The following is a 24,253-nucleotide window of genomic DNA, read 5'->3' as shown; positions in this document are numbered from 1 at the left end:
TCATGCAGACTGATTATGTAATACTTACATTATGTACAAAAAGAAACAAAAATTAAGGCAACCACAGTTTGGGTTTCCCATCTCCAACAAGGCTTTTAAGTATGAACAGTTGCAGAGGGGAAATTGGATAGTTTTTTTTCCTTGTATAAGAACACTTGTTTATATTGTAACAAACACTTGTCGATATCTTACTATTATGTTAACTACAGCTACCCTTTTATTTATTTTTTATTCAACTACTGGTCTTAACTTTTTTAAAAGTTGTCCACTATGGTGGACAGCTAGGACTCGGGTAGCGATTTGCCACATTGGTGGTTATTGAGGTACGAGCCAATTTAGTGTTTACAATAATCAGGATTTGTAAACGGAAATCTTAAAACATGAATTACAAACTTTATTTAAAAACAACAAAACTAAATATATGCCTGCTAATTTAGATTTATTAAGTTAAAAATAAAATTATGTTAAGTGCCAGAATTAACGTCAAATGTTGCTTTATTTCTCCGTGTTCCTGGGCCTCATTGCTGAGGGGGTCTGGGGCACAGATACATAGCATAATGGGTACCATATCACATAGCCACCACTTCAGAAAAGTGCAGACGGTAGTGAGCTGTGGTAAGTATATGCAACTTTTTTTTTTAACTGTTACCTGGAATTCAGCTTTAGAGGGAATGTATAGTGATAATTTTCTTTTTTTAACTTTATTAAGTTTAGCACTAAAAACCCTACATTTTTTTTAAATATTTTTTTTTTCTTAAAAAAAAATATTGCCAGAAATATAACAAATTATTATTTTGTATAGCTCCACCTGCTAGTCTGACTGGAAAGTTTATATTTAGAAAAACAAAACTTGTTTTACTACCGTGTAGTAAAGATAAAGTCCATAGCGACAGTAGTCACCAAGTCTGTAGACTTCTGCAGTGAAGCAACAGAAATTTCTATTTACAAAAGCTTACCATTTAAACCAGCAAGTGAAACATACCGAATCAATTTTATATATTTTCAAATTTAAAAAAATACATTTTATTAGCACTAAACATAATTATATAAAAAAACACTATACACTCCGTTTAAAGTAACCACACATTGGAACGTTTGGTAATGAATAAAAACAATGAACTAAAACTGTTCAAGAAAAAAATATATATATATGTGTAAAGGACTAGTGTGATACAAAGAAAACGGCTTTTGAATGGAGGAACTTTGCTATCACATATACTTTCCAATTATCAAATAAAGATATAAAAAGGCAAAGGGTATAAAAAAATGGAAATAATGCCTAAGCATGGCCATGTTTAAACTTGTAGTAAGGTAATATATTAGGTAAACATTCACATAAATAAGAGCTACTTAAATGAACATATCCTGTTACATTTAAGTTCAATATTTTAAGGACACATAAAAAGGAAAAAGAAAAAAAAGAGGCATCATATTTCAGGATGGGAAACACAAATCAGCAAATGGTTCTGAAGATCATACGATGTTATTTCATGCAAAGTACCACAGTAAATAGATACATTTAAGTTGTTATTGCCGCTAAACAAATTGTATGCACATCTGTGTGTACATGTCGTTTGAGGTACGTGTATTCCGTGGTAATTCAAATAAAATGACAATGGCAAGGAGTAATAGGAATAGATTAATGTAACCATTTTTTACATTTTTGTTTTTTTTTTAATCCCCCCCCATCGGCCTTCAGAAATATTTTGTTTTATGGGTAAAAATACATGTATCATAACTGTCTAGTAAAACAGAATTCCGCCATATAAAGTGGAACGTTTTTATCCTATTGATGAGTTTACAGTTACATATGACATAGAAAAACAAAAAAAACAGGTTCGAAGTCTAGTGCCAAGAGAGTCAACCATAACCCGCTGTACATAGCAGTCATTCTGTAATGTTTAAGGAAATGAATGAAAACACTGGGTTCTGCTGCAGCCTCAATTGCAGGTTCTTCTACCCCTTTTTAGTCCACTGTAAGCCTGATTATCAACTTAAAACCATTACGTTCAAAGTCACGTCAGTGAGTAGTTTCAGAACCTCCTCGTCTCTTTCGGTGTCGTTTTGCCTTCACTTCTTCCTCCTCGACAAGTCTCCTTTTCCCGTTTCTTTGCGTTCGAGAATTCTGAGTTTCTCTTGCCATGTGTATGACGGCTTCAATGGTGTCCATGACTGCTTCAAGGCGGTTCCCCTCCAGTTCATGGGAGTTAAACTTTTGACCTCTCTTGTTGGGGAGGTCAACACATTTTTCCAAAATGGGCATTTGGTCTCTGGAATCCTCATCGAACAAGACGGGCTGCTTTCTGGGGCGACCTCTCTTCTTCTTCACAAAGTTATTGCCGGTCTTGGATTGTCTCTGTAGTCTCTTGGCCTTTAGGATCTTGTTGACGTGATCCATGTTTTTTTTGGTGGATATAATTTTGTTGTAGCTGCACATTTTCCTCACCTCAGACTGGATGGCTTCAATCTCACAGCGTTTAAAGCGGTTTCGTAGTGAAGCGTTGGCTATAAAATTACAAACATGCCGAGTTAGTCATGTGTACAGAAACAATCTCAACAGTAAAACTGAATAAATAAGTAATGAATACAGTTATACACGGCTGTGAAGGACTAATGACCAAGCTTATTTCGGGGAGGTTGAGGTATGATTGACATCATAGAAAAAAAAGAAAGTATTCATCGAACATAGCTTAAATAAAGGTGTGTACGTTTGGGACCCGGAGGCCGTTAAGACTCTTGAAGTGAAAGAGATATGGAGGCAGACATATTTATTTCCTTTAAAGAGACTAACAAAATTTTGAGCCTTATTTCTTCTATCCTATAAGTTCCTATACCTGTTCTAATGTGCTCTGGCATACTGCAGCCTTTTCTAGTTGCACTGTCTCTGTAATAAATCTTATCTCCTTTCCTCTGTCGGGCTCAGGCTGCAATATGTGGAATGTGCAGCACTTCTTGCGATAGGCAGAAGCTTTACACACCATCTCCAAGCTCTCCTCTCAGCCCATCACACTCTGGTTTGCAGCCATGTCTTTTGTTTGTAAACACTGCCTAAAACTGGCAATTACAAGCCAGGATTGCAGCAGGGAGTGGCAGAAACAGCACAGAGGGGCCCAGGAGAACGTAATGAATAGAATGATATGCTTTTTATTGTAAGAATTTTACAGTACAGATTCTCTTTAAAACAATACCAGTTGCCTGGCTGTCCTGCTGATCTTTCATGTACCAATTGTGTCTAAATCACCTGAAACAAGCATGCAGCTAATCCAGTCAAACATCTGATTTATCGTACATGCTCATTCAGGGTCTATGGCTCAAAGTACTAGAGGCAGTGGAACAGAAGGTCAGCCAGGTTAAAAGAAAATAAATATGGCAGCCTCCATGTCCTTTAAAGTGGATCCGAGATGAAAAACTAACTATAACGAGTAACTTGTCTATATATCTTATCTAAAGTTTAGATGCAAAAGTTTATGATTATTTATTCCTGTAATAAATGAGAGTAGCCATGTTCTGTTTGTCACATTGTCACAGGCTAAGGGCTGGAGATGCTATCAGCTTGCCTGAGTGTAAATTCAATCCCCTCTCCTCCTCCCCTCTGCCTCTGAAATCAATGGCTAGTAACCTCCTCCTGCCCAGACCAAGCTCCCATAAGCCCTTGCTACTGTCTGAAAATGCCAAGGCTCTCTGAAAAGCTGTGGGCGTGGCTTGTTTAGTTTATAGGGAATAAGAGTGTTAAAACAAAAAACTATTTGGCTTGAGAAATGTTCTATAAACTGTATGAAAGGAACACAATTATGCAATGAGTAAAAGTTTATCTCGGATCCACATTAAGTATGGCTTACATGTATTTCTTTAGTGCTGATGAATGGGTATCAATACAACAAAGTTAAAGTGACACTGAAGGGAAAAAAAAACCCAAAACGAATGATGTAATGAATTGTATGAGTATTATGGATAATTAACATTAGTAGCAAAGAAAATGGTCTCATTTTTGTTTTCAGTTATAAAGCTTTTTTTATAACATTGCATTATTCTCTAATATTTGCAGTTCACCCACTTTTTATGTTAAATATCCTGGTTTCAGTTACAGAAACACTTCCTATAGCTGTGTATTGGAATGTACCCCCCTCTCCTCACTGAAGCTTAGCCTAGATAGGTTATTATGCGGTATCTCGCCCCCCTCCCCCCAAGCATTCTGGGAGACCAGAGATCTTTTCTACTGGCTTCGGAACTTTCAGAAACATTCCCCAGAGAGCACCTGCCCGTACTAAAGTTGTTATTAAAGTTGTTGCTGCCAGTGATAAATTTTAAAAGTGAATTAGCAAGAGGAAAGATTTTACAATGGGCAAACACTGACTATGGCCTCAATTCACTAAGCTTATCTCCTGTCTTTAATAACGTTTCTAGAGTTGTTACCATGGTGATGAGGCATGTCATATTCAGGAAACATTTTACCTCAGGCAAACCTAAAGTTAACTCTTCTGTCTTTAAGTTAACTCTCCAATCCTTAAAATAACTCCACAGTTAAAGACAGGCTGTTTATTAACTTCGTGTGAAAATAACTACAGAGGAGGTAAATTAACTACAGAGGAGGTAACTTAAGGAATGAAGAGATAAGAACTCTCTCACTGTGTGGAGGTAAGTTTTCTCTTGCCTTATTATCTCCAGCATGATCTTAGTGAATTGAGGCCTATATCATTTATAAATGAATATTGTAAATACAAAAGTAATGAATTTTATTCATTATTCTTTGATTACAGCTTATTCTGCTTGGTCCAAAAATCTGAAAACAGGAATTTATGTTGCTTTAAATTGTCTAAAAAAAAAAAAAAAAAAATTGAGAAAAAGGAGGAGTTGGTCAAACCGTGGAATATAGCATGTTTCAATATTAAAGTGTGGTCTTAATTACTTAGAGCTCATTATACAGTTTATCAGTTTAGTTTGGCCCCAGGGCGATTGGAGGAAAGATTTTATTTTCTGCATAACATCTGGGCCCGCCATCTCAGAAGTCTCTCAGCAAAGACAGTTTCAAAGACATTCTGGAAAATTACAGGAAATTAACGGTGACGCCCAATTTTCCCATTAACAGCTTTTTTTTTCTATATTCCTCCAAATGATCCCAACATCTGGACTGCAGATACACCCAATTATTGTGTGTGTCCTTTGTCAGGAGAACATCTTTATTCCTCAAGAAGACACAACTTATTTCTTTTTGAAATAACACCTTATTTAGTATTTATATGGCACTGACATATTCTGCAGCAATGTACAGAGTGCATAAGCTCATGTCACTAACTGTCCCTCAGAGGAGCTTACAATCTAATCCCTACCATAGTCATATGTCCATTGTAGTCTAGGGCTAATTTTAGTGGGAAGCCAATAAACTTAGTTGTACGCTTTGACATGTGGGAGGAAACCAGGACTGTGGAGTCTGAGTTCTCTATGGAGTTATACCAACTCCACAGCCCTGGGAAGTATAAAGGTGCGTACACACATGCGACTATAGTCGTTTGAAGCGATCGTTCCCCGATCGTTTCAAACGACATTCGTTTAAAAAAAAAAGCAGCCAACGACCATTAAGTCTAACGACGGACGAGCTAGATCGTTAAAAACGAACGATCTAGCTTGGTGGATTTTTCCCAACGACGATCGTTTGCAAAAGTAGTACATCATTGGAAAATGGTCGTTCGTACTAGGCTTGACATGCGCATTTCACTATTTCTCCAAGGAACTTTTCATTTTTATGCGCAAGCGCAATCGTTGCTTTACGTGATGCAACGTTCGTTCTAACGATCAGATCGTTACACACTTTTTAAAACTAACTTTACTTCGTCGTTCTTTCGTCAATTAAAAGTTCGTTCATCGTTCACAATGAACGATCGTTGTCGCATGTGTGTACGTAGCTTTAGACTAAGGCAGTGATCTGCAAACTTGGCTCACCAGCTGTTGAAGGAACTACAAGTCCCACAATGCATTGCAGGAGTCTGACAGCCACAGTTATGATTCATAAAGGCAAACGCATTGTGGGACTTGTAGTTCCTTAAAGGACTTCCGAGGCCAAATGTTAAAAAAAGTGGAATACCTGGTTCGCTTTTATAGGCACGGAGGACGCCGTCCGTGCCCTCCCCCCGTGCCCTCCTGCCGGGTCCCCACCGCTCAATAGCCCACCGGGCCGCTCCCGACCCGGGTCGGGCTCTCCTACCTGCACTAATATGGCCGCCGGAGCTGGACGCGGCTGCGCAGTCCGCATAGCCGTGAGTGCGGCTGCGCAGCTCTAGGGCCAGCCCCCCGATCCACGCTAGAGGCTGTTTCCTGTCCGGGTCGTGGGGTCGGGAGCGGCCCGGGGGGCTATTGAGCGGCGGGGACCCGGCGGAACAGCACGGAGGGCGTCCTCCGTGCCTACAAGAACGAACCAGGTATTTCACGTTTTTTTAATATTTGGCCTCGGAAGTCCTTTAACAGCTGTAGAGCAAAGTTTGCAGATCACAGGACTAAGGAGTCGGAGTCGAAGAGTCGGTGTAGTTTTGGGTACCTGAAGTCGCAGGTTTCATAAACTGAGAAGTCTGAGTCAGATTTTTTTGTATCGACTCCACAGCCTTGGACGAAATTCATGCAGACACTGGGAGAACATACAAACTCTTTGCAGATAGTGCCCTGGCTGGGATTCAAACCAGTTACCCATCACTGCAAGGCGAATACGCTAACCACTATGCCATTGTGCTGCCCATCAGCCGTTAAAATCTTCAAAGCTAAGTGACCACTAATCTCACCCCAGTTTACAATCTGATGTGGTGACCACTGTTAATAAAAACAAACAATCATTAGTCATCTGCACTTATGACACTCACATCAACCTGGAACACTAGAGGCATTAAACAACTGGGTTGCAAGATTATGCAGTTAAAGAAAGGAAATATTTGCTTCCAAAATTGCATGCAATAGCATTGTGCACTAGACCCTTACAACAGCGATGAGGTTTCCTCTTCAGGAAAGGGTGCCCTACTCTACCTATACCAGGCAGCATACAAGCAAACATTCCATGCATTCCCACTGAGGCCTGTCAGGTTGAACCATTCTAGGGAACACACGCATGCACATAAATCATTCTAAGAAGGCCTGGGAGCAGCACACTGCACTACTTACACCATCCGATAAATGGGCTGCATACATACAAGGAAGGAGGGGCTATGCTCACCCTGCTTGGGGACTAGGATTTTAAATAGTACAGCAGGTCCTGAGGGGAGTGGTCAATTTACATACATACAATCATTAACCCTCTGCACTCCTGACACATCAAGCTGGAAGACCAGAAGCATTAACAACAAGTAGGTTGCAAGATTATGTGGCTAAAGATAGGGAACATTCGCTTCCAAAATGGATCGCATGCAATAGCATTGTGTACTAGACCCTTACACCAGCGATGAGGTTTACCCTTTAGAGTCGGGACTCTTACCAAAACAGCACAATGGACGCTGGGAGATGTAGTTCCCATTGATGTGATTATATCTCCTGCCTGGGAGCTGTAACCACAACAATGCACTGTATCTCCTGCCCGGTAAAAATAAAAAAAGGGGCCACCATAGACAACAATGTGAATAACAGCTATAGTGGAGCAGGGTAATTTGGGCGCCAGCAAAAAAACAGAGCCCAAATTACTAAAAAACAAAAAAACAGTGCAATTAAGCCGCCAGCAACAGCTGGAAGTCGAATTGCATCTTACCCGAGTCCATGGCAGCCTAGAGGGGGAATAGTAATCTATGCTCATGGGAAATATGCAATAGCCGGGTGAGCGCGCGCACACACACACACACACACACACACACAATTAACAAACCTCTCTGAGGACGACGTTTGAGGGTTTCTGCACTTACAACCTCCTAGGTGCTCAGTATACTTTAAAGTGGACCTGAACTCTTGCACAGGACACAAGGAAAACATAACAGAAATGCACCCTGTATGTATTTAAAGAGATTAGCCTGTGTAATTCCCTCTCATTTGTGTCTAATCACTACTTGTAATTTGATCTCCCCCCGTGTCACATGACTGCCTATGGCAGATAAGCCCATTTGAAAGCACAGGCTGTAAACAATATGTCTGCTTCCATGAATCAGGAAGTAGAAACTGTGCAGATTTATTTTAGGATTTGTATCGGTGGTAAGAAAGAAATGTTTTTTTGCTCAAAGGTCATTGTGCTGTTGTGTATCTTTTAGAGCAGAGAGGAGTTCTGAGTTCAGGTCCTCTTTAAAAAGTTTAAACTTATCTTTCTAACTAAACTTTTTCACAACACAGCAAAGTCCCCGTTATCCGGACATCAGGCAATCGGAAGTCTTAATTAACCGGCAAGCCTGGGGGGATAACAGGGATTATTGCTTTGGAAATTTATTGTAGGTTTTACAGCAAAAAATAAATACTCGAGTGCCCAGTGTCGTCTGCTGACCTTCCTGTAGCTCCTAGTGACTTTCCTGCATCTTCCATGTAGGGCTCCCGGCATGTCAGGTGACACGACATGGGTCAGGTGACACGACATGGGTCAGGTGACACGACATGGGTCAGGTGACACGACATGGGTCAGGTGACACAGAGGATGCAGGAAAGCTGTTAGAAGCGATAGGAAGGCTAGAAGATGGGGCTGGACCAGGATGGGGGGTGTTGTGTTTTTTCGGCCGGTTGCTCAGGCAATGGCAAGCACACATATCCAGCACCAGTTGCTCTACGACTATGCCGGATACTAGGGACTTTTAGCTGTGTTATCCAACATTTTTCGGGAGCTTGGCATAAGTGGACCTGCTATCTGCAGAAAGCTGAAAACTCCAAAAGTAGATCATGGGTAAGCTGAGCTGAAAACTGAGCAGAGTAAAACCAAAAGAAGAAGAGGTCTTTCCCCAAGCGGCACATCTCTGTAAGCACTATTATTGCATAAGGAATACCACCCCCAAGTGGCACATCTCTGTAAGCACTATTATTGCATAAGGAATACCACCCCCAAGTGGCACATCTCTGTAAGCACTATTATTGCATAAGGAATACCACCCCCAAGTGGCACATCTCTGTAAGCACTATTACTGCATAAGGAATACCATTCCCAAGTGGCACATATCTATAATGAATATTTGCGTAAGGAATACTCCACAAAGTGGCACAACTGTAATCACTCTGCATAAGAAATACCCCCCCCCCCCCCCAGTGGCACGTCTTTGTAATCACTGTTTGCATAAGGCATACCACCCCCAAGTGGTACATCTCTGTAAACACTCTTATTGCATATTGAATACTACCCATCCCCTCCCCCCAAGTGGCACATCTCTAAGTACTATTTGCATAAGGAATACAACCCCCAAGGCACATCTCTTTAAGCACTCTTATTGCATAAGTAATACCAACCTGACTCATTGGAGGATGAGAAGAAGGACAGCAGAGGGTTGGGAGGCATGGAGGCCAAGTCAGCCGTTGGCTTCCTTTTGGTCAAGCTGTTGGAAGATGCAATGTCAGCTTTATGCGACATCTGGTCAGCTTTGTGATGAGCACTTGTTAATCCTGGGGAGGAGGAGAAAGAGCATCATATTAGAAGTGAAACTCTGAGCATTATATATATAATAAACAAAACAACTAGTCCCCGTTACAGCACAACTGAACTCACAAGCCTAAACTTGGCTTTCCCTCTATACGCCAGAGAATACCAGGAAAGTAAGTGGATCGCTGAACTAAATGCCGTTAGGAGAAAATCAAAAGGCCACATGGTAACGCTGCCCCAAACCTCTGGGGTCACTGTGACCCTGGTGCTGAGTGCCCTGTGGACACGGAGAGTCTAAAGTGGGGGAAATGAGACAAAAGTCCAAAAGGTATGTGGATCCAGCATTAAAGGACCACTATAGCAAAAAAAAAAAAAAAAAAAGAAGATAAAAAAGTAAGTAAAAGTAAAAAAGTAAGCAGTTAAAATCTGACAGGTTTTGGACTAGTCCATCTCCTCATGGGGATTCTCACAAGCTTTTTTTTCTGTTTGCTTTCAAAAACATTTCCTGAAAGGAAGTCTAACTGCCAAAATAGTAAGATACCAACCACCCTCCCCACTCGCTTGCACGCTTTTATGGCAGTTAGATTTACCAACTGCCGTTCAGGAAATGCTTTTGAAAACAAAGAAAACCCAGAGAATCCCCCCATGAGGAGATGGACAGATTTTAACCGATTACTTACCTTTTTCCCGCCGTAGTGGTCCTTCAATGAGAGTTCTATGCACAGAGGGAGATACTACTTGCTTGTCAGTTTTGAAACAGATGTTACTTCCCACAATGCAATGATGACATCACACTATGGGAGGGGTTTCACCACAATATCTCGAATAGAAATCTTTGTTCTATATGAGAAAAGGTTAAGATTTCTCATGGGAATGGGGGCATCAATGAATACATGCAGTGTTCTCCACAGGCTCTTTTAGCCTGGTGCTCCACCCGGCTAATTTTGGGGAGCACCCGGCTGTCACTGGCTCACCTCATCCTCCTCTCACGCTATGAGCAGAGTTGTGCCGGCCCTGCATTCCCCCCAATTGCGTCCCATCCAGCTACCTTTTCATGCCACACAGCTTGAAAACATTTCTGGGGAGAACGCTGACACATAATTAAGACACCGGGATATTTGGGCGCGGTACAAAGTAAAAAAACTGCCCTAGCTGCTGCAAAAGTCCCGGTGGCGGTAATTACTATTCCTCCTCCAGGACGCCAGTGACTGTGGGGTACGACACAAATTCGGCTTCCAGCTATTGCTGGTGGCCGGATTGCTCCGATTTTATTGTAATTTGAACTCCTACTTTTGATGGTGCCCAAATTACTGACTGAGGGCCAGTGGCTGCGCCCAAATCTTCTGCGCTGTTTTTACCTGACTTGGCCATCAGCTACCGATTGGGATGACGTTTAATTCTGACTTGGGGCTCTTTTTTCACTAGATGCCATCCGCTTCAAAACGCGTATCACAGATCACTAGAGCACTGCAGTAACATGTCAATCGCGGTTCTCATTCTCTACTACTGTGATTCGTTTTCTTCCTGAATGGCAATCGCCAGCCGGCGCGATTCTCGCTGGGATAGCACTCTGTTCCCAATAGCGATATGCCGCAATCGCAGCAAGTGGGAAAAGCAGCCTGCGCAATCGCAAACAGCGCGATTGCATTTGCTAGTGGAAAACTGCCTCCAAGCACTCAGCTATTGCTGCTTTTTGGCGTTCGAAACCAAATAAGGCTTGACAAATTCATCAACCCAGTCCTGCCCTGTAGTACATATCCTATAGTATAAACCCCGTGTCTATGCGTCCCCTCCAGTCCCTGTGTCCGTGCTTTTGTGCTAATGTGCATGTGTGGCACGCGGGCGGCCGTTGGGACAAGAGAAGGACGGGGCCAAGGGGGCGGGAGTATGCGTGGGCATCCTTGCTACGCATGCGGGCCATGCGCGCTGACATGTGGCGGTGGTCACAGGGGTGGGTTGTGAGCGAGGCCTAGAGCCTGTTATGTTCACGGGCTTAGGTCTGCTAGTTCCTTTATAAACCAGTCAGAAAAAGATTAATAATAATAAAAAATAAAATCGCCACTTCATAAACCTACATGAAACTAATTTAATTTCCCTTTGAAGTGGATAAAGAGGAGAGATTTACCCATCAGATAGACAACTCCATTACAGTTTCATAAATCTTGCTCAATACTACTGATGTGCAAAAAAAACCACTCTAATCATTGAAAGCCACTAATCACAAGAGCGCTTTTCTGCAGAATGACCGATAAGTACCTATCGCAGAATATTTACCTTCATAAAAATGAACTCATTTTCAGTGTGGAAATAAGACAAATTCTCCCTATTAAACGCCTAAATGTGCATTTAATCAACATAACGTCAGGCTATAATGTTCCCCTCGATGTAAATTACACAGATCCTTATAGCTCGCGGTCGACGGCCGCGGCGGTTAAACTGAGCTGCGCTCAGCCACACAGGCCAGTGTAAAATCGATGCCAATGTTTTAACCCGTAAAGCGAACCCTCTTCGGAGACTCTTCCAGCTCTGAAAGATCGCCCGGAGACACGACGTGTGGCAGAGAAGGGGCTCCCTCCCGTTACCACGGAGACCGGGATCAAGGTTAAACTACTACCAAATCAGAATCAGTGACAGGCCGCGGCGTCTAACAGCTGCGCTATTGACTAGCAAAGACGCAGGCAGGTCAGAGACCAAAGAGATTTTCACCCCCTTGAGAGACGCTGGATGTTGCCGCTTCACAGCAAAAGACCATTTCAGATCACTGACAAGAGGGCTGGAGGCGCAAAATGGCTTCCCTGCACTCCAACACAGGCAGGATGTAAAGCGATAGCCTGTTCTGGTGCATATTTTGCTTTATCAGCTGTATTCACTACACCACAGATGAAACATCAGCTGACCATTAAAGTGGAGCTGAACTCTTGCACAGGGCAGGGCAGAAGGAAAATCAGAGAAATCTACCCTGTGTATATTTAGAGAGTTAAGCTTGTCTAATTCCCCCTCATCTGGGACAAATAACCAGTGTAATGTGATCTCTCCCCTGAGCTAATTAGTAAACACAGGATGCTAACCCTATGTCTGCTTCCATGAAAGAAGGACGTAGACACTGCAGAATTATTGCAGGATTTGTATCAGCTGTAACAAAGAAATGTTTTTCTTTAAAAGAGGAACTCCAGCGAAAATAATGTAATAAAAAAAAAAAAAAAGTACTTAATTTTACAATAATTATGTATAAATGATTTAGTCAGTGTTTGCCCATTGTAAAAGCTTTCCTCTCCCTGATTTACATGCAGACATTTATCACACGGTGACATTTTTACTGCTGGCAGGTGATATCAGTGGAAGTAGCTGCTGCTTGCTTTTTTGGCAGTTGGAAAAAGTTGTAAACAGCTATTTCCCACAATGCAACGAGGTTCAGAGACAGGAAACTGCCAGCACCATGGTCCTCAGTTTCCTGTGGGAAGGGTTTCACCACAATATCAGTCATACAGCGCCCGCTGATGGTCTGTTTGTGAAAAGGAATAGATTTCTCATGTAAAAGGGGGTATCAGCTACAGATTGGGATAAAGTTCAATTCTTGGTTACGGTTTCTCTTTAAATGTTATTACGCTGTTGCTTATCTTTTAGAGCAGAGAGGAAGTTCTGAGTTCAGGTCTGCTTTAAGCTCTAAACAAATTTGCCAAACGGGTGGTACATTAACTTGGCATCAGTGCCAGGAGAAGGACTACCTGCTGTACTAGGCAGAAGACAATGGATGCAGATCTCTATGCACAAAAAACAGGAGTACAAATGGCGCTGTGACCCAGAGGAACCAATTAGAATCCAAGGGGGAGATTTATCAAGACCAGTGTAAGGACAATTGGAGCAAAACTGGAGCAGTTGCTCTGAGTAAGGTTCACTTATTTACTTTAGCGGTAAAAACCTGATTGGCCGTTTTATGTGTCTGCTCAGCACTTGCAATAGCGGTCTGAACTTGTACTGATAAATCAGCCTGAGGCCTGGAACGCACTACAATTTGCAATTGCTAGAGTTTTTAAGTAGCATTTTGTAGGCGATTTCATGAGCGTTTTCCGGCGATTTCGGGAGCGATTTTAAAAAGTGTAAGCTTTTTGCCAGTGATTGTGATAGCGATTTGCGATTTTAATTCTGCTCGGTGCTTTCAAATCATTTTTTTTTACAGTTTGCAGTAATTTAAAATCGCACACAAATTGCTATGGGTAGCGATTCATGAGCGATTTTCCAGCGCTTCAATACTTTACATTGAAGCACAAACGCTCCCGAAGTGTTGCATGTCCTGCAATTGCGATTTTGCTAATCTCAGTCGCTACTGTAGAATTTGTTACATTTATTTACATTGGCAGAGAGTTTAGGGAAATCGCTAGCGATTTAAAGCGCTCCCTAAACACTCAAAAAAGCGCTTTAGTGTGTTCCAGGCCTCGGACCCACTAGATCGCTTTCAGCAGCCATTTATGCTTTCTAGGAATTGGCAGCGATTCCAAAAATCGCTATGCCAATGAAAGTGAATGGAGGGGTGCCACTGGAGAGACTGCGTTTTGGACAAATTGCAATTGTGCTGCCTGCATTCTTTTGCATAGTAATCGCCATTCAAGGTTCTTACAGAGAACCTGTAAGATAAAAGAGAGCCACTGGGGGTACTTATCTCGGGGAAGGGGGCGCCTCAGGATCCTAATAAGGCTTCCCCTTCCTCCTGTGCAGCACTGATCCAATGTCGGGATGATGGGACAGATATAAATATTTACCTTTGGGATCCAGCGCAGACGCAGTGCCATCTTCCCCCTCAAACTCCAGTATAAATAGCGGGTCCGCTCTACTGTGCAGACGCAGGCGTCTTTCCACCTGCACAGTAGAGCGGACCCAATCGGGCCGAACTATTTCTGTCAGTCGAGGGGGAAGATGATCATTGTGCATTAGATCGCAAAGGTAAATATCGTCACATGCTGCAGGGGGAGCCAGAGCTGGACTGGGGCTACACAGGAGGATGGGGGAGGCCTCATTAGGATCCAGAAACGTCCCCTTCCTGAAGTAAGTACCCCATAGGGGCACTTTTTTCCTTACAGATTCTCTTTAAGGATAGGGTCACTGCATAATTGCTTTTCAGTCGCTATACATGGCGATATCAAAGGGATTTCGCTGCTCTTGTACTATCCAGAAATCACCCAAAATCCCTCGCAAAACAGCAAATTGCTAATCACAAAGAAAAAAATTGCTACAAAAGGCACCGCTGATGAAATCGCTTTACAAAACGTGAAGAGATTGCGACTGCCGATATGTAGTGGGTCTCGGTCCTCACGGATTACAGGCCCTGTCTCAATGGGTCCCTAGGAGGCGCGGAGCATCAAACTAAACTACTAGTCCAAACTATTTTTTTTTTTTGCCCCTCTCACCTTCGCAAACACTCTTGTATATACAGACCACCAATTATCTACAGACAAGCCGTCATGATCAAGCTGTTCATATGACCTTGCACAAAAAAAAGACCCGCTAAGTAACCACACAATCTGGTCATTAATCTTTAGGACTTGCCCCCCAATAGCTTCATTCATAGATGGTTTCCATCCTCAAGACTAACACCACAAAGGCTTCATAAATGGTTTCCATCCTAAGGACTTAAGGTGCCCATACACTGCTTCGAATTTCCGTCAATATACAGCAGATTCGATCACTGATCGAATCTGCTGTTAAATTGATAACTCAAACGAAATCGACTTATCCTGTTGATCTGTCCCGGCGGAAAATTTCTCTTGATCGCCGGTGGGTCGGGAGCGCGTTGAAAGCGGCGTTAGATTGGCCAGACGACCGACAAAGCAATACATTACCTCTCCGTTGGCGCGAGTCCCCGCTGTCCCCTCTCCGGCTGGCCATCTTCTCTTCACTTCCTGTCCCGTCCTATCAGAAGAAGTTCAAACAGTAGAGCGCACAGGACGTGACAGGAAGTAAAGAGAAGATGCCCAGCATGAACAAAAGGGACAGCGGGGACTTGCGCCAGCGGAGAGGTAATGTATTACTGAGAGCAGCAGACAGCGGCAGCGCCACAGATTGTGAATCGATTTCATGCTCCAATGAATTCAAAATCTGTGTGCAGGGTTTGGGCAGCCAATAGATCCCTCTGTGATCAGATTAGATCAGAGAGGGATCTATCTGTTGGTCGATCTGGTGGCACTCGACCAGTGTATGGCTGCCTTTACACCCCAAAGACTCCATAGATGGTTTCCATCCTAAGGACTTACACCCCAAAAGCTTCATAGATGGATTTCATCCTAAGGACCTAAACCTCAAAAGCTTCATAAACTTCATAAATGGTTTCCATCCTCAGGACTAATAGCCCAAATACTCCATAGATGGTTTCCATTCTAAGGACTTACAACTCAAAAACATCATAGACGGATTTCATCGTAAGGACCTAAACCTCAAAAGCTTCATAGATGGTTTCCAAACATGTAAAAGGGTCTTCAGTGAAGCAGGCACTGAAGCTGCAACACGCATGTTTTACACTCAAGTTGCTAAACTCATTCTTTACGACTCCCCCAAATAGGCCCAATCTACTGGGAACACTCTGCAGCATGAGCAGATGCCAGGACTGGAGAGCTGGGTGCTCACAATCAACCAGCGCCGCTGTGTAATTAGCTTTACACTAGAAATCCTTCCAAGAGTCATTACCCATCTCCCCCGCGCTCTTCACTATCTCGAGCTGCTCACTTAGAAGAGCTAACGGGCTGATGATAGCTCTGAAATCTCCCAGGAATTAGATGAGCAGAGCGATAGTGATAAACTCCCAGTTAATAAACCCACTGAGCTCATTCCAGGAGAATGATCAATCCCAGCATGTCCAGAGGCAGCCTCTGCTTCACGGCGCCTAATGCCGAGAACATTCCTCTACGGATAATGCAGCAAACCGGCTTCCTTAATAAACCGCCGAGGGAAAGGCCTCATCTGCTAGCGTGGCAGTCTGAAGGCACACAAGAGCGTAATAAAGCACACAAACACATTAAAAGAAAACGCAAGTGGGAGCTAAAGTTGTACCGAGAGAGGAAAAAAATACTGGTCTGTAGGTGTGACTTAGAGGTACGGGCTTAAATTGGCACGGCTTGCTGGGGAACATAAAAATGGATGTGGTAAGGTCAAAGATGCATTGTAAGGCCGGGTTTGTTAGAAGAACAATTATTTTACCACACCCATGAAATCAGACTATACAGTTTAGATTAGAGGCCCGCAACCCGCTTTCTGGTGAATCTGGTACCCGCACCTGACCCACAGCCTGATTAAATCAAAACTGGTACCCAAACCCGACCAGAATTTCAGGAAACCCGCGGGTACCCGACCTGATGCCTGGATACTAGACCCGAACCCGACCCGCCGCTATCCGCTTTCTGGTGAATCTGGTACCCGCAGACCCGCAACCCGATTAAAATCAAAACTGGTACCCGAACCCGACATGCATTTCGGGTATCTCGCGGGTACCCGAACTGATGCAGGCTTCCTATTATTTGGTCTTACCAAATCTAGAAAATACTATGAAACAAGTTGCATTGCGTTGCCAATTCTGCCGTTATATAAAAAAAAAATAAAAAATTATAATGTGTAAACCATTTTATGGCCAGCTTCCCCCAGGTTCACGCTATGTTTGTTTAATAATTAGAGGTTAGGGTCCCTTCCATGAAGGTTGACCTCATTGCGGTGGAAGGGTCCAGTACAGAACACTACATGAAAACTGTTTTTGGAAGCTAACATTCGCCGTTAATTTTGGTGCATCGGTTTTGAATGCAAGTTGTGTATCCTTCTGAATGCAAGTTGGCATTGTGAATTGTTCAAAGTACTTTTGCAAAGCAATATGGGAAATGCATCAGGGCAACATAAATGTACAATAAATATAATAGTAATAAATAAGACTGTACAACCAAGCAACCTGAGAAATTAGCAAGCACTGTCTTGTTTTTGGGAACGTCGTTTTTCTGCACTCCGCGAGTAGATGATCTAAGCTTGGACATATACGGGATTCCAGAACGTGGAAGTTCAATCGTATCTATTCCAGAAGCTGAAGGCAGAGCAGATTGGCCTGGGGGAGAGAGCGCCACTGAACGGCTTTTACTTAACCACTTTATAATGTCAGATGGAAGAGGAGATTACCACCACGGTAAGACTAATGCAGCAGATAATGCGGGAAGGATGAATGGTGTTTAGAGCATCAGCTGATTGGCGTTGGGTAAAATGAACCTAATTCCTAGTCGCAGGGGAGGAGGCTGCGTGCCGACCAGAAGAAGCTTACCGGATCAATATTAGCCTGATTTGCTAGAAGGCCACATAGACGCTGGAGAGCGAATGACTGAACAGATGTGATCTGAACTCCCTTAGAGAACGTACTGTAAATGTATAGGCTTGGCCAGGCATGTGAATCGTTAGAAAAGGGAATGGTAGAGAGAAGACAGGGTAAGTGGAGATTTATATCCTATAATAATAATCCCAACAGTTGTATAGCGCTTTTCTCCTGCTGAACACAAAACATTCAAGAGCTGAAGCCACTAGGTGCGCTCAAGACGCAGTGTTAGGAAGTCTTGCCCAAGGGCTTTGTACTGAATAGGTGCCAACTCTAGCCAGGATTCAAACCCTGGTCTCCCATGACAAAGGCAGAGAGCCCTTAACCTTTACACTATCCAGCCATATTATCAAGGGGAACCAATAGAGTTTCAGACAAGTTTTGGGCCAACGTGGGGTAAACTAAAGACAACATTCAGAGAGATTATCGTCTGTTGAGACAAGGCTCCTGATGAGTCTTAATGATGAAACTAGTTGGGCGGTCTAGACCTGGCGACGTGATCTAGCATGTGTAGCAGAGATTTGAGATACTGCACACGGAGTAGGCAGGGCTCGGCACAGGAGAAAAGCACTATACAAATGTTAAGACTTATTACTTATTAGATATTGTGTCTGACCTACAAATCCTTCCACAAAACCTGTCCAACCTACATTTCTGATCTTACTCAGAGATACACACCAAGCCGCTCACTCCGCTCCTCCAATGAACTTCGCCTGACCGTCCCCCGCATCACCCAGTCCCATGCACGCCTCCAAAACTTCTCAAGAGCCGCTCCGACACTATGGAACTCCCTACCTCCACCCATTAGGGCAGCCCCCTCCTTCAACACCTTCAAGAAGGCCCTCAAAACTCACCTTTTCACTCTTGCCTACCACCCCTCACAATTGCTCTAAACCCACAGCCGAACTCTGGTCCCCTACCTCTCGTGTCCATACCTCTCCCTCTAGATTGTAAGCCTTTGGGCAGGGTCCTCACTCCTTTTGTGTCCTACCTGATCATGCACCTCTATTACTGTGCACCCATGCTATGCATTTGAGTGAACCTAACTTGCCTAACTCCATGCTCCCATCCAGTGACTGACTAAGCATTACCTTGTACTCATACTGTGCTGTGTGATCTGGTTTTCTTGTATTCCTGTATTGTCATATTGCTGTTTGTCACCCCTAAATATTGTCTGTAACCTAAATTAATGTCCAGCGCTGCGTAATATGTTGGCGCTTTATAAATACAACAAATAATAATAATTACATTTTTGTTTGTTTTTTTACACTAAGGAGGCTTCAGTTTGTCTGGTGACTGTGCTGGAGCTTAGAAACAAAAGTAGCCATTTGTGGTGACGGAGACCCTGAACTTCTGATCTGCGCAGCTAGACTCAGTCACTCAGGTCCTTCAATTTGGCAAGTCTCCCACTGTTAGGCGTGGTGGTAGGCTATTACTTGGGTAAGCAGAAGACAAGTAGACACCTTTTTGGCAGGCTGTTGACACCACATCACAAGATCAGTGTTCTGTGATAACCTTTTTCTGACAGAATTTAAAATGGTCACTAATGAATTTGAATAGATTTAATAGTCTGTTCTTCAGAAATCTCTCTGCCTGTTTCTTCACTCTGCCCTCCTCCCTTTTCTGCTCAAATCAGCTGTTGCCAGGGTGATATGTCTATCCAGCAGAGGGAGGGGGCAGAATCAAGACACAGGCAGAGTGTCTCCTGGCCGGCAATGATTGTATTTGCTGATTATTCAGAGATAAAGCAAGCTTGTACTGCTCCCTGTAGTAAAAGTATATGTTTTTACACACACGGAATTCTTTCAAATGTTTGATAAATCTAAAAGTAGTTACTGAAATTTTCGTTTTCAGAGTATAATTCCACTTTAAAAGCTAAAATCTCTTGTAAGTGTAGCAGCAGATATGCAGAGGGGCGTTTGCATGTAGCAGAAGCACATGGAAACCACTTTATAGATTGACAGTTTTGCCAGGAAGGAGGAGCCAATCCCAGCCCTGCACAATGCGGTGTCCCCCCTACATCCAGGGCTCAGCACACGGGAGTCTGCAGGTCAGGCTATTATGACAGTCTGCAGGGTGTATCTAATTGTCCTGCTTGTTTCTAGAACATTCTGTCCCGCATGCCAAGTGATACACACTCAGCCGCAATAACGTTCTATTAATATTTCAGGTTACATAATCCATCCAGCTGTCTGGAGGACGTTACACAGAATGTTCCCAGCTCGCTGCAAGCGGAGGGAGAGCGTACACCGTGTTCCTCCGCAGACAAACACCGCTGCAAATTATAATGGGATGTTAAAGGGCGACTCCGATACAGCATGAAAATCTACAGAATAGGTCACAACTATACAAGCACTTAAAATGACGATAAGTCTCTTTTAAGACTTCCTTGGTCTCATAGAAGATTGCTTGCGACAGATTCCCCTTCACGTATAAGTGCGGACGTGCTGCGCAGGTGTGAAGGATGGTCTTGGCATGCACGGTAGCACGGTGCCGTTCATGCATGGCTTTTCCCTCTGTGCAAGGGCAGCTCCATGCTACTGGGCAGGCACAAACCCACCGGCTCCTGCGCAGTGCAGCCGCCAGGATGAAGAGGGCCATGCTGCCAGCGGAGGAAAGATTGGTGAAGCTTCTGGGGCATTGAGAGCCCCCCCCCCCCACTGATGTAAATGTGTGTACTTAAAGTGTACCCAAGGCAGTTTTAAATGTAAACAAGGGACACAGAGGCATGTTCCCATCTGAAGGACATGCCTCTTGTGTGACCTTCCTTGCCGCTCTCGACCCCCCCCTCGAATCTGCTGATAAGCAGCTTGTCGGCAGACTTATGGGGAAGGGGCGGCCCACTGCAGGACAGAAACTCCTGCATAATACCCCTTCCCTGCCTATCAGAGCCTTCTAACCCCGCCCCCTTCACTCCAATCAGCGCCCTTTGTTCTCAGAGGAGAGCACAGAGCTGCTTTTGCAGTATCGTGACCAAAAAGGTCACAGAACAGAAACTAAAGGACTGCAGGAGATAGGAGCGGCTGGCAGAGGGGGTAATGGACGCTACCTGATCAGACAATCCCCCCGATCAGGTAGCATGTTTCTCTCAACTTTTAGATTCGGCTTGGGTCCTCTTTAGCCTCCTTAGAAGTAACCCCGAGCCTGACTCGAGGTATGTGCAGAGCCGGCATTTGTAACTCACCTTCCACGGGATCCAGGTGCTGGCAGCCAGTTTCTTTTGGCCCTCAGATGCTCACGAGTATAGACAGCGATTCTCACTATAGGGTAGAGTGCAGCCCTGGAACCAGGGAAGGCAAGTGCAGAACTGCCACAGATCTATGTAGCGATAGGATTTTTTTTCTTCCAAGGTTCTAAAACCTTGTGAAAAAAATTGTATCACTTTTAGACCCTAAAATCCAGAAGTAATCCTACCGCCAGGGGGGGGGGGGGGGGGGTTAAAGAAGTGCTGAGAGCATTCGGCCGGGTCCACACTACACCACAAACGCAGGGTGTGCGTAAACTGTGCATCCAACACTATGGAACTCCCTACCTCCACCCATTAGGGCAGCCCCCTCCTTCAACACCTTCAAGAAGGTCCTCAAAACGTACCTTTTCACTCTGGCCTACTACCCCTCACAAGTGCTCTAAACTCGCAGCTGAACTCTGGTCCCCTACCATTTGTGTCCTTACCTCTCCCTCTAGATTGTAAGCCTTTGGGCAGGGTCCTCCTCCTTTTGTGTCCTACCTGATCATGCACCTCCATTACTGTGCACCCATGCTATGCATCTGAGTGAACCTAACTTGCCTAATCTCCATGCTCCATCCAGTGACTGACTAAGCATTACCTTGTACTCATACTGTGCTGTGTGATCTCCATGCTCCCCTCCAGTGACTAAGCATTACCTTGTACTCATACTGTGCCGTGTGATCTCCATGCTCCCCTCCAGTGACTAAGCATTACCTTGTACTCATACTGTGCTGTGTGATCTCCATGCTCCCCTCCAGTGACTAAGCATTACCTTGTACTCATACTGTGCCGTGTGATCTCCATGCTCCCCTCCAGTGACTAAGCATTACCTTGTACTCATACTGTGCTGTGTGATCTCCATGCTCCCCTCCAGTGACTAAGCATTACCTTGTACTCATACTGTGCTGTGTGATCTCCATGCTCCATCCAGTGACTGACTAAGCATTACCTTGTACTCATACTGTGCTGTGTGATCTCCATGCTCCCCTCCAGTGACTAAGCATTACCTTGTACTTATACTGTGCTGTGTGATCTCCATGCTCCATCCAGTGACTAAGCATTACCTTGCACTCATACTGTGCTGTGTGATCTCCATGCTCCATCCAGTGACTAAGCATTACCTTGTACTCATACTGTGCTGTGTGATCTCCATGCTCCATCCAGTGACTGAGCATTACCTTGTACTCATACTGTGCTGTGTGATCTCCATGCTCCCATCCAGTGACTAAGCATTACCTTGTACTCATACTGTGCTGTGTGATCTCCATGCTCCATCCAGTGACTGACTAAGCATTACCTTGTACTCATACTGTGCTGTGTGATCTCCATGCTCCCATCCAGTGACTAAGCATTACCTTGTACTCATACTGTGCTGTGTGATCTCCATGCTCCCATCCAGTGACTAAGCATTACCTTGTACTCATACTGCGCTGTGTGATCTCCATGCTCCATCCAGTGACTAAGCATTACCTTGTACTCATACTGTGCTGTGTGATCTCCATGCTCCCATCCAGTGACTAAGCATTACCTTGTACTCATACTGTGCTGTGTGATCTCCATGCTCCCATCCAGTGACTAAGCATTACCTTGTACTCATACTGTGCTGTGTGATCTCCATGCTCCCATCCAGTGACTAAGCATTACCTTGTACTCATACTGTGCTGTGTGATCTCCATGCTCCCCTCCAGTGACTAAGCATTACCTTGTACTCATACTGTGCTGTGTGATCTCCATGCTCCATCCAGTGACTAAGCATTACCTTGTACTCATACTGCGCTGTGTGATCTCCATGCTCCATCCAGTGACTAAGCATTACCTTGTACTCATACTGTGCTGTGTGATCTCCATGCTCCATCCAGTGACTAAGCATTACCTTGTACTCATACTGTGCTGTGTGATCTCCATGCTCCCATCCAGTGACTAAGCATTACCTTGTACTCATACTGTGCTGTGTGATCTCCATGCTCCCATCCAGTGACTAAGCATTACCTTGTACTCATACTGTGCTGTGTGATCTCCATGCTCCCATCCAGTGACTAAGCATTACCTTGTACTCATACTGTGCTTCGTGATCTCCATGCTCCATCCAGTGACTAAGCATTACCTTGTACTCATACTGTGCTGTGTGATCTCCATGCTCCATCCAGTGACTAAGCATTACCTGGTACTCATACTGTGCTGTGTGATCTCCATGCTCCTCCCATCCAGTGACTAAGCATTACCTTGTACTCATACTGTGCCATGTGATCTGGTCTTTCTTGTATTCCTGCAATAATAGGGAGTGCGCTGGTCATAATTTACTATAAAACTTTATTCAAGTCTGTATCTCAACTGACAGTGCCTAAAAGAGTACTATATCACACACATCCACACATACAGTCATACACAAGGAGCGTGCTGGTTCCCCTTTTAAAAAGGTTACGTGAAAAAATGTTTTTTCTAGATACAAATAGATTCTGGAAAGCGGGGTCAGGTTTAAAAAATATATATATATATATCTATTGATTGGTCATATATTCGAAATTTCCTCACACTTCCATACGTGGGTATGATGTTTAGTCCCCAAATGCTGAGTCCTTATATCCTCGGCATACGCGTTTGCACGCTCTTATTATGGATCATGTATGGCTGAAGTTAGCCTGCCAGTTTCTATTTTCCACAGCAGATGTCACAAAAAATCATGTGTCTCAAGTTCTCACCACTTCCCGTTATGGTACCCGGATCCAGTGGCCTCACCGACCTTGGGCGGATGCAGTCCCGCAGGCAACCTTCCTCACAGGTCCCTCCCGGTTATACCGCTCCTGGTGGCTCGCTCTAGGCCTAGGTTGCCCAGTTTCGCCGGTCTCCGTCGCGACTTCCGGTCCTTCACACCAGAGACTAGACGTCACTTCCCTGTGCGTCTCGCTCAGGTGTCTCAGGCTGCTTCCTTGCGTTCCACCTTCCACAATCAGCCGTGCTTGCTCTCAGGCTGTTAGTATTTTTACTTCGTGGAGAAGGGAAGGGAAGTTGCTGTTCCACAGTTAAAGCGGGGCGCCCCTCACAACTGTTTTAACGGTGTTGTGGAAGGTGGAACGCAAGGAAGCAGCCTGAGACACCTGAGCGAGACGCACAGGGAAGTGACGTCTAGTCTCTGGTGTGAAGGACCGGAAGTCGCGACGGAGACCGGCGAAACTGGGCAACCTAGGCC

The 24,253-nt window shown here is 44.1% G+C and overlaps 1 protein-coding gene across 1 annotated transcript in view; it reads right to left on the bottom strand.

Annotated features, from left to right (window-relative positions):
* Positions 1 to 1,766: 1,766 nt before the first annotated feature.
* Positions 1,767 to 24,253, bottom strand: part of SETBP1 (SET binding protein 1) — a 216,422-nt gene continuing 193,935 nt past the window's right edge. The window contains exons 4-5 of the mRNA XM_068252103.1: positions 9,379 to 9,531; positions 1,767 to 2,505 (exon numbers count right to left, since the gene is read on the bottom strand). Coding sequence (XP_068108204.1) covers positions 2,021 to 2,505; positions 9,379 to 9,531 — 638 coding nt within the window. The 3' untranslated portion in view covers positions 1,767 to 2,020. The remainder of the gene's footprint in view (positions 2,506 to 9,378; positions 9,532 to 24,253) is intronic.

Source organism: Hyperolius riggenbachi, chromosome 1, assembly GCF_040937935.1.
Source record: "Hyperolius riggenbachi isolate aHypRig1 chromosome 1, aHypRig1.pri, whole genome shotgun sequence".
Taxonomy (NCBI): domain Eukaryota; kingdom Metazoa; phylum Chordata; class Amphibia; order Anura; family Hyperoliidae; genus Hyperolius; species Hyperolius riggenbachi.
Note: the sequence above shows the minus strand (reverse complement) of the source record. Positions and strands in the feature narration are given on the sequence as shown.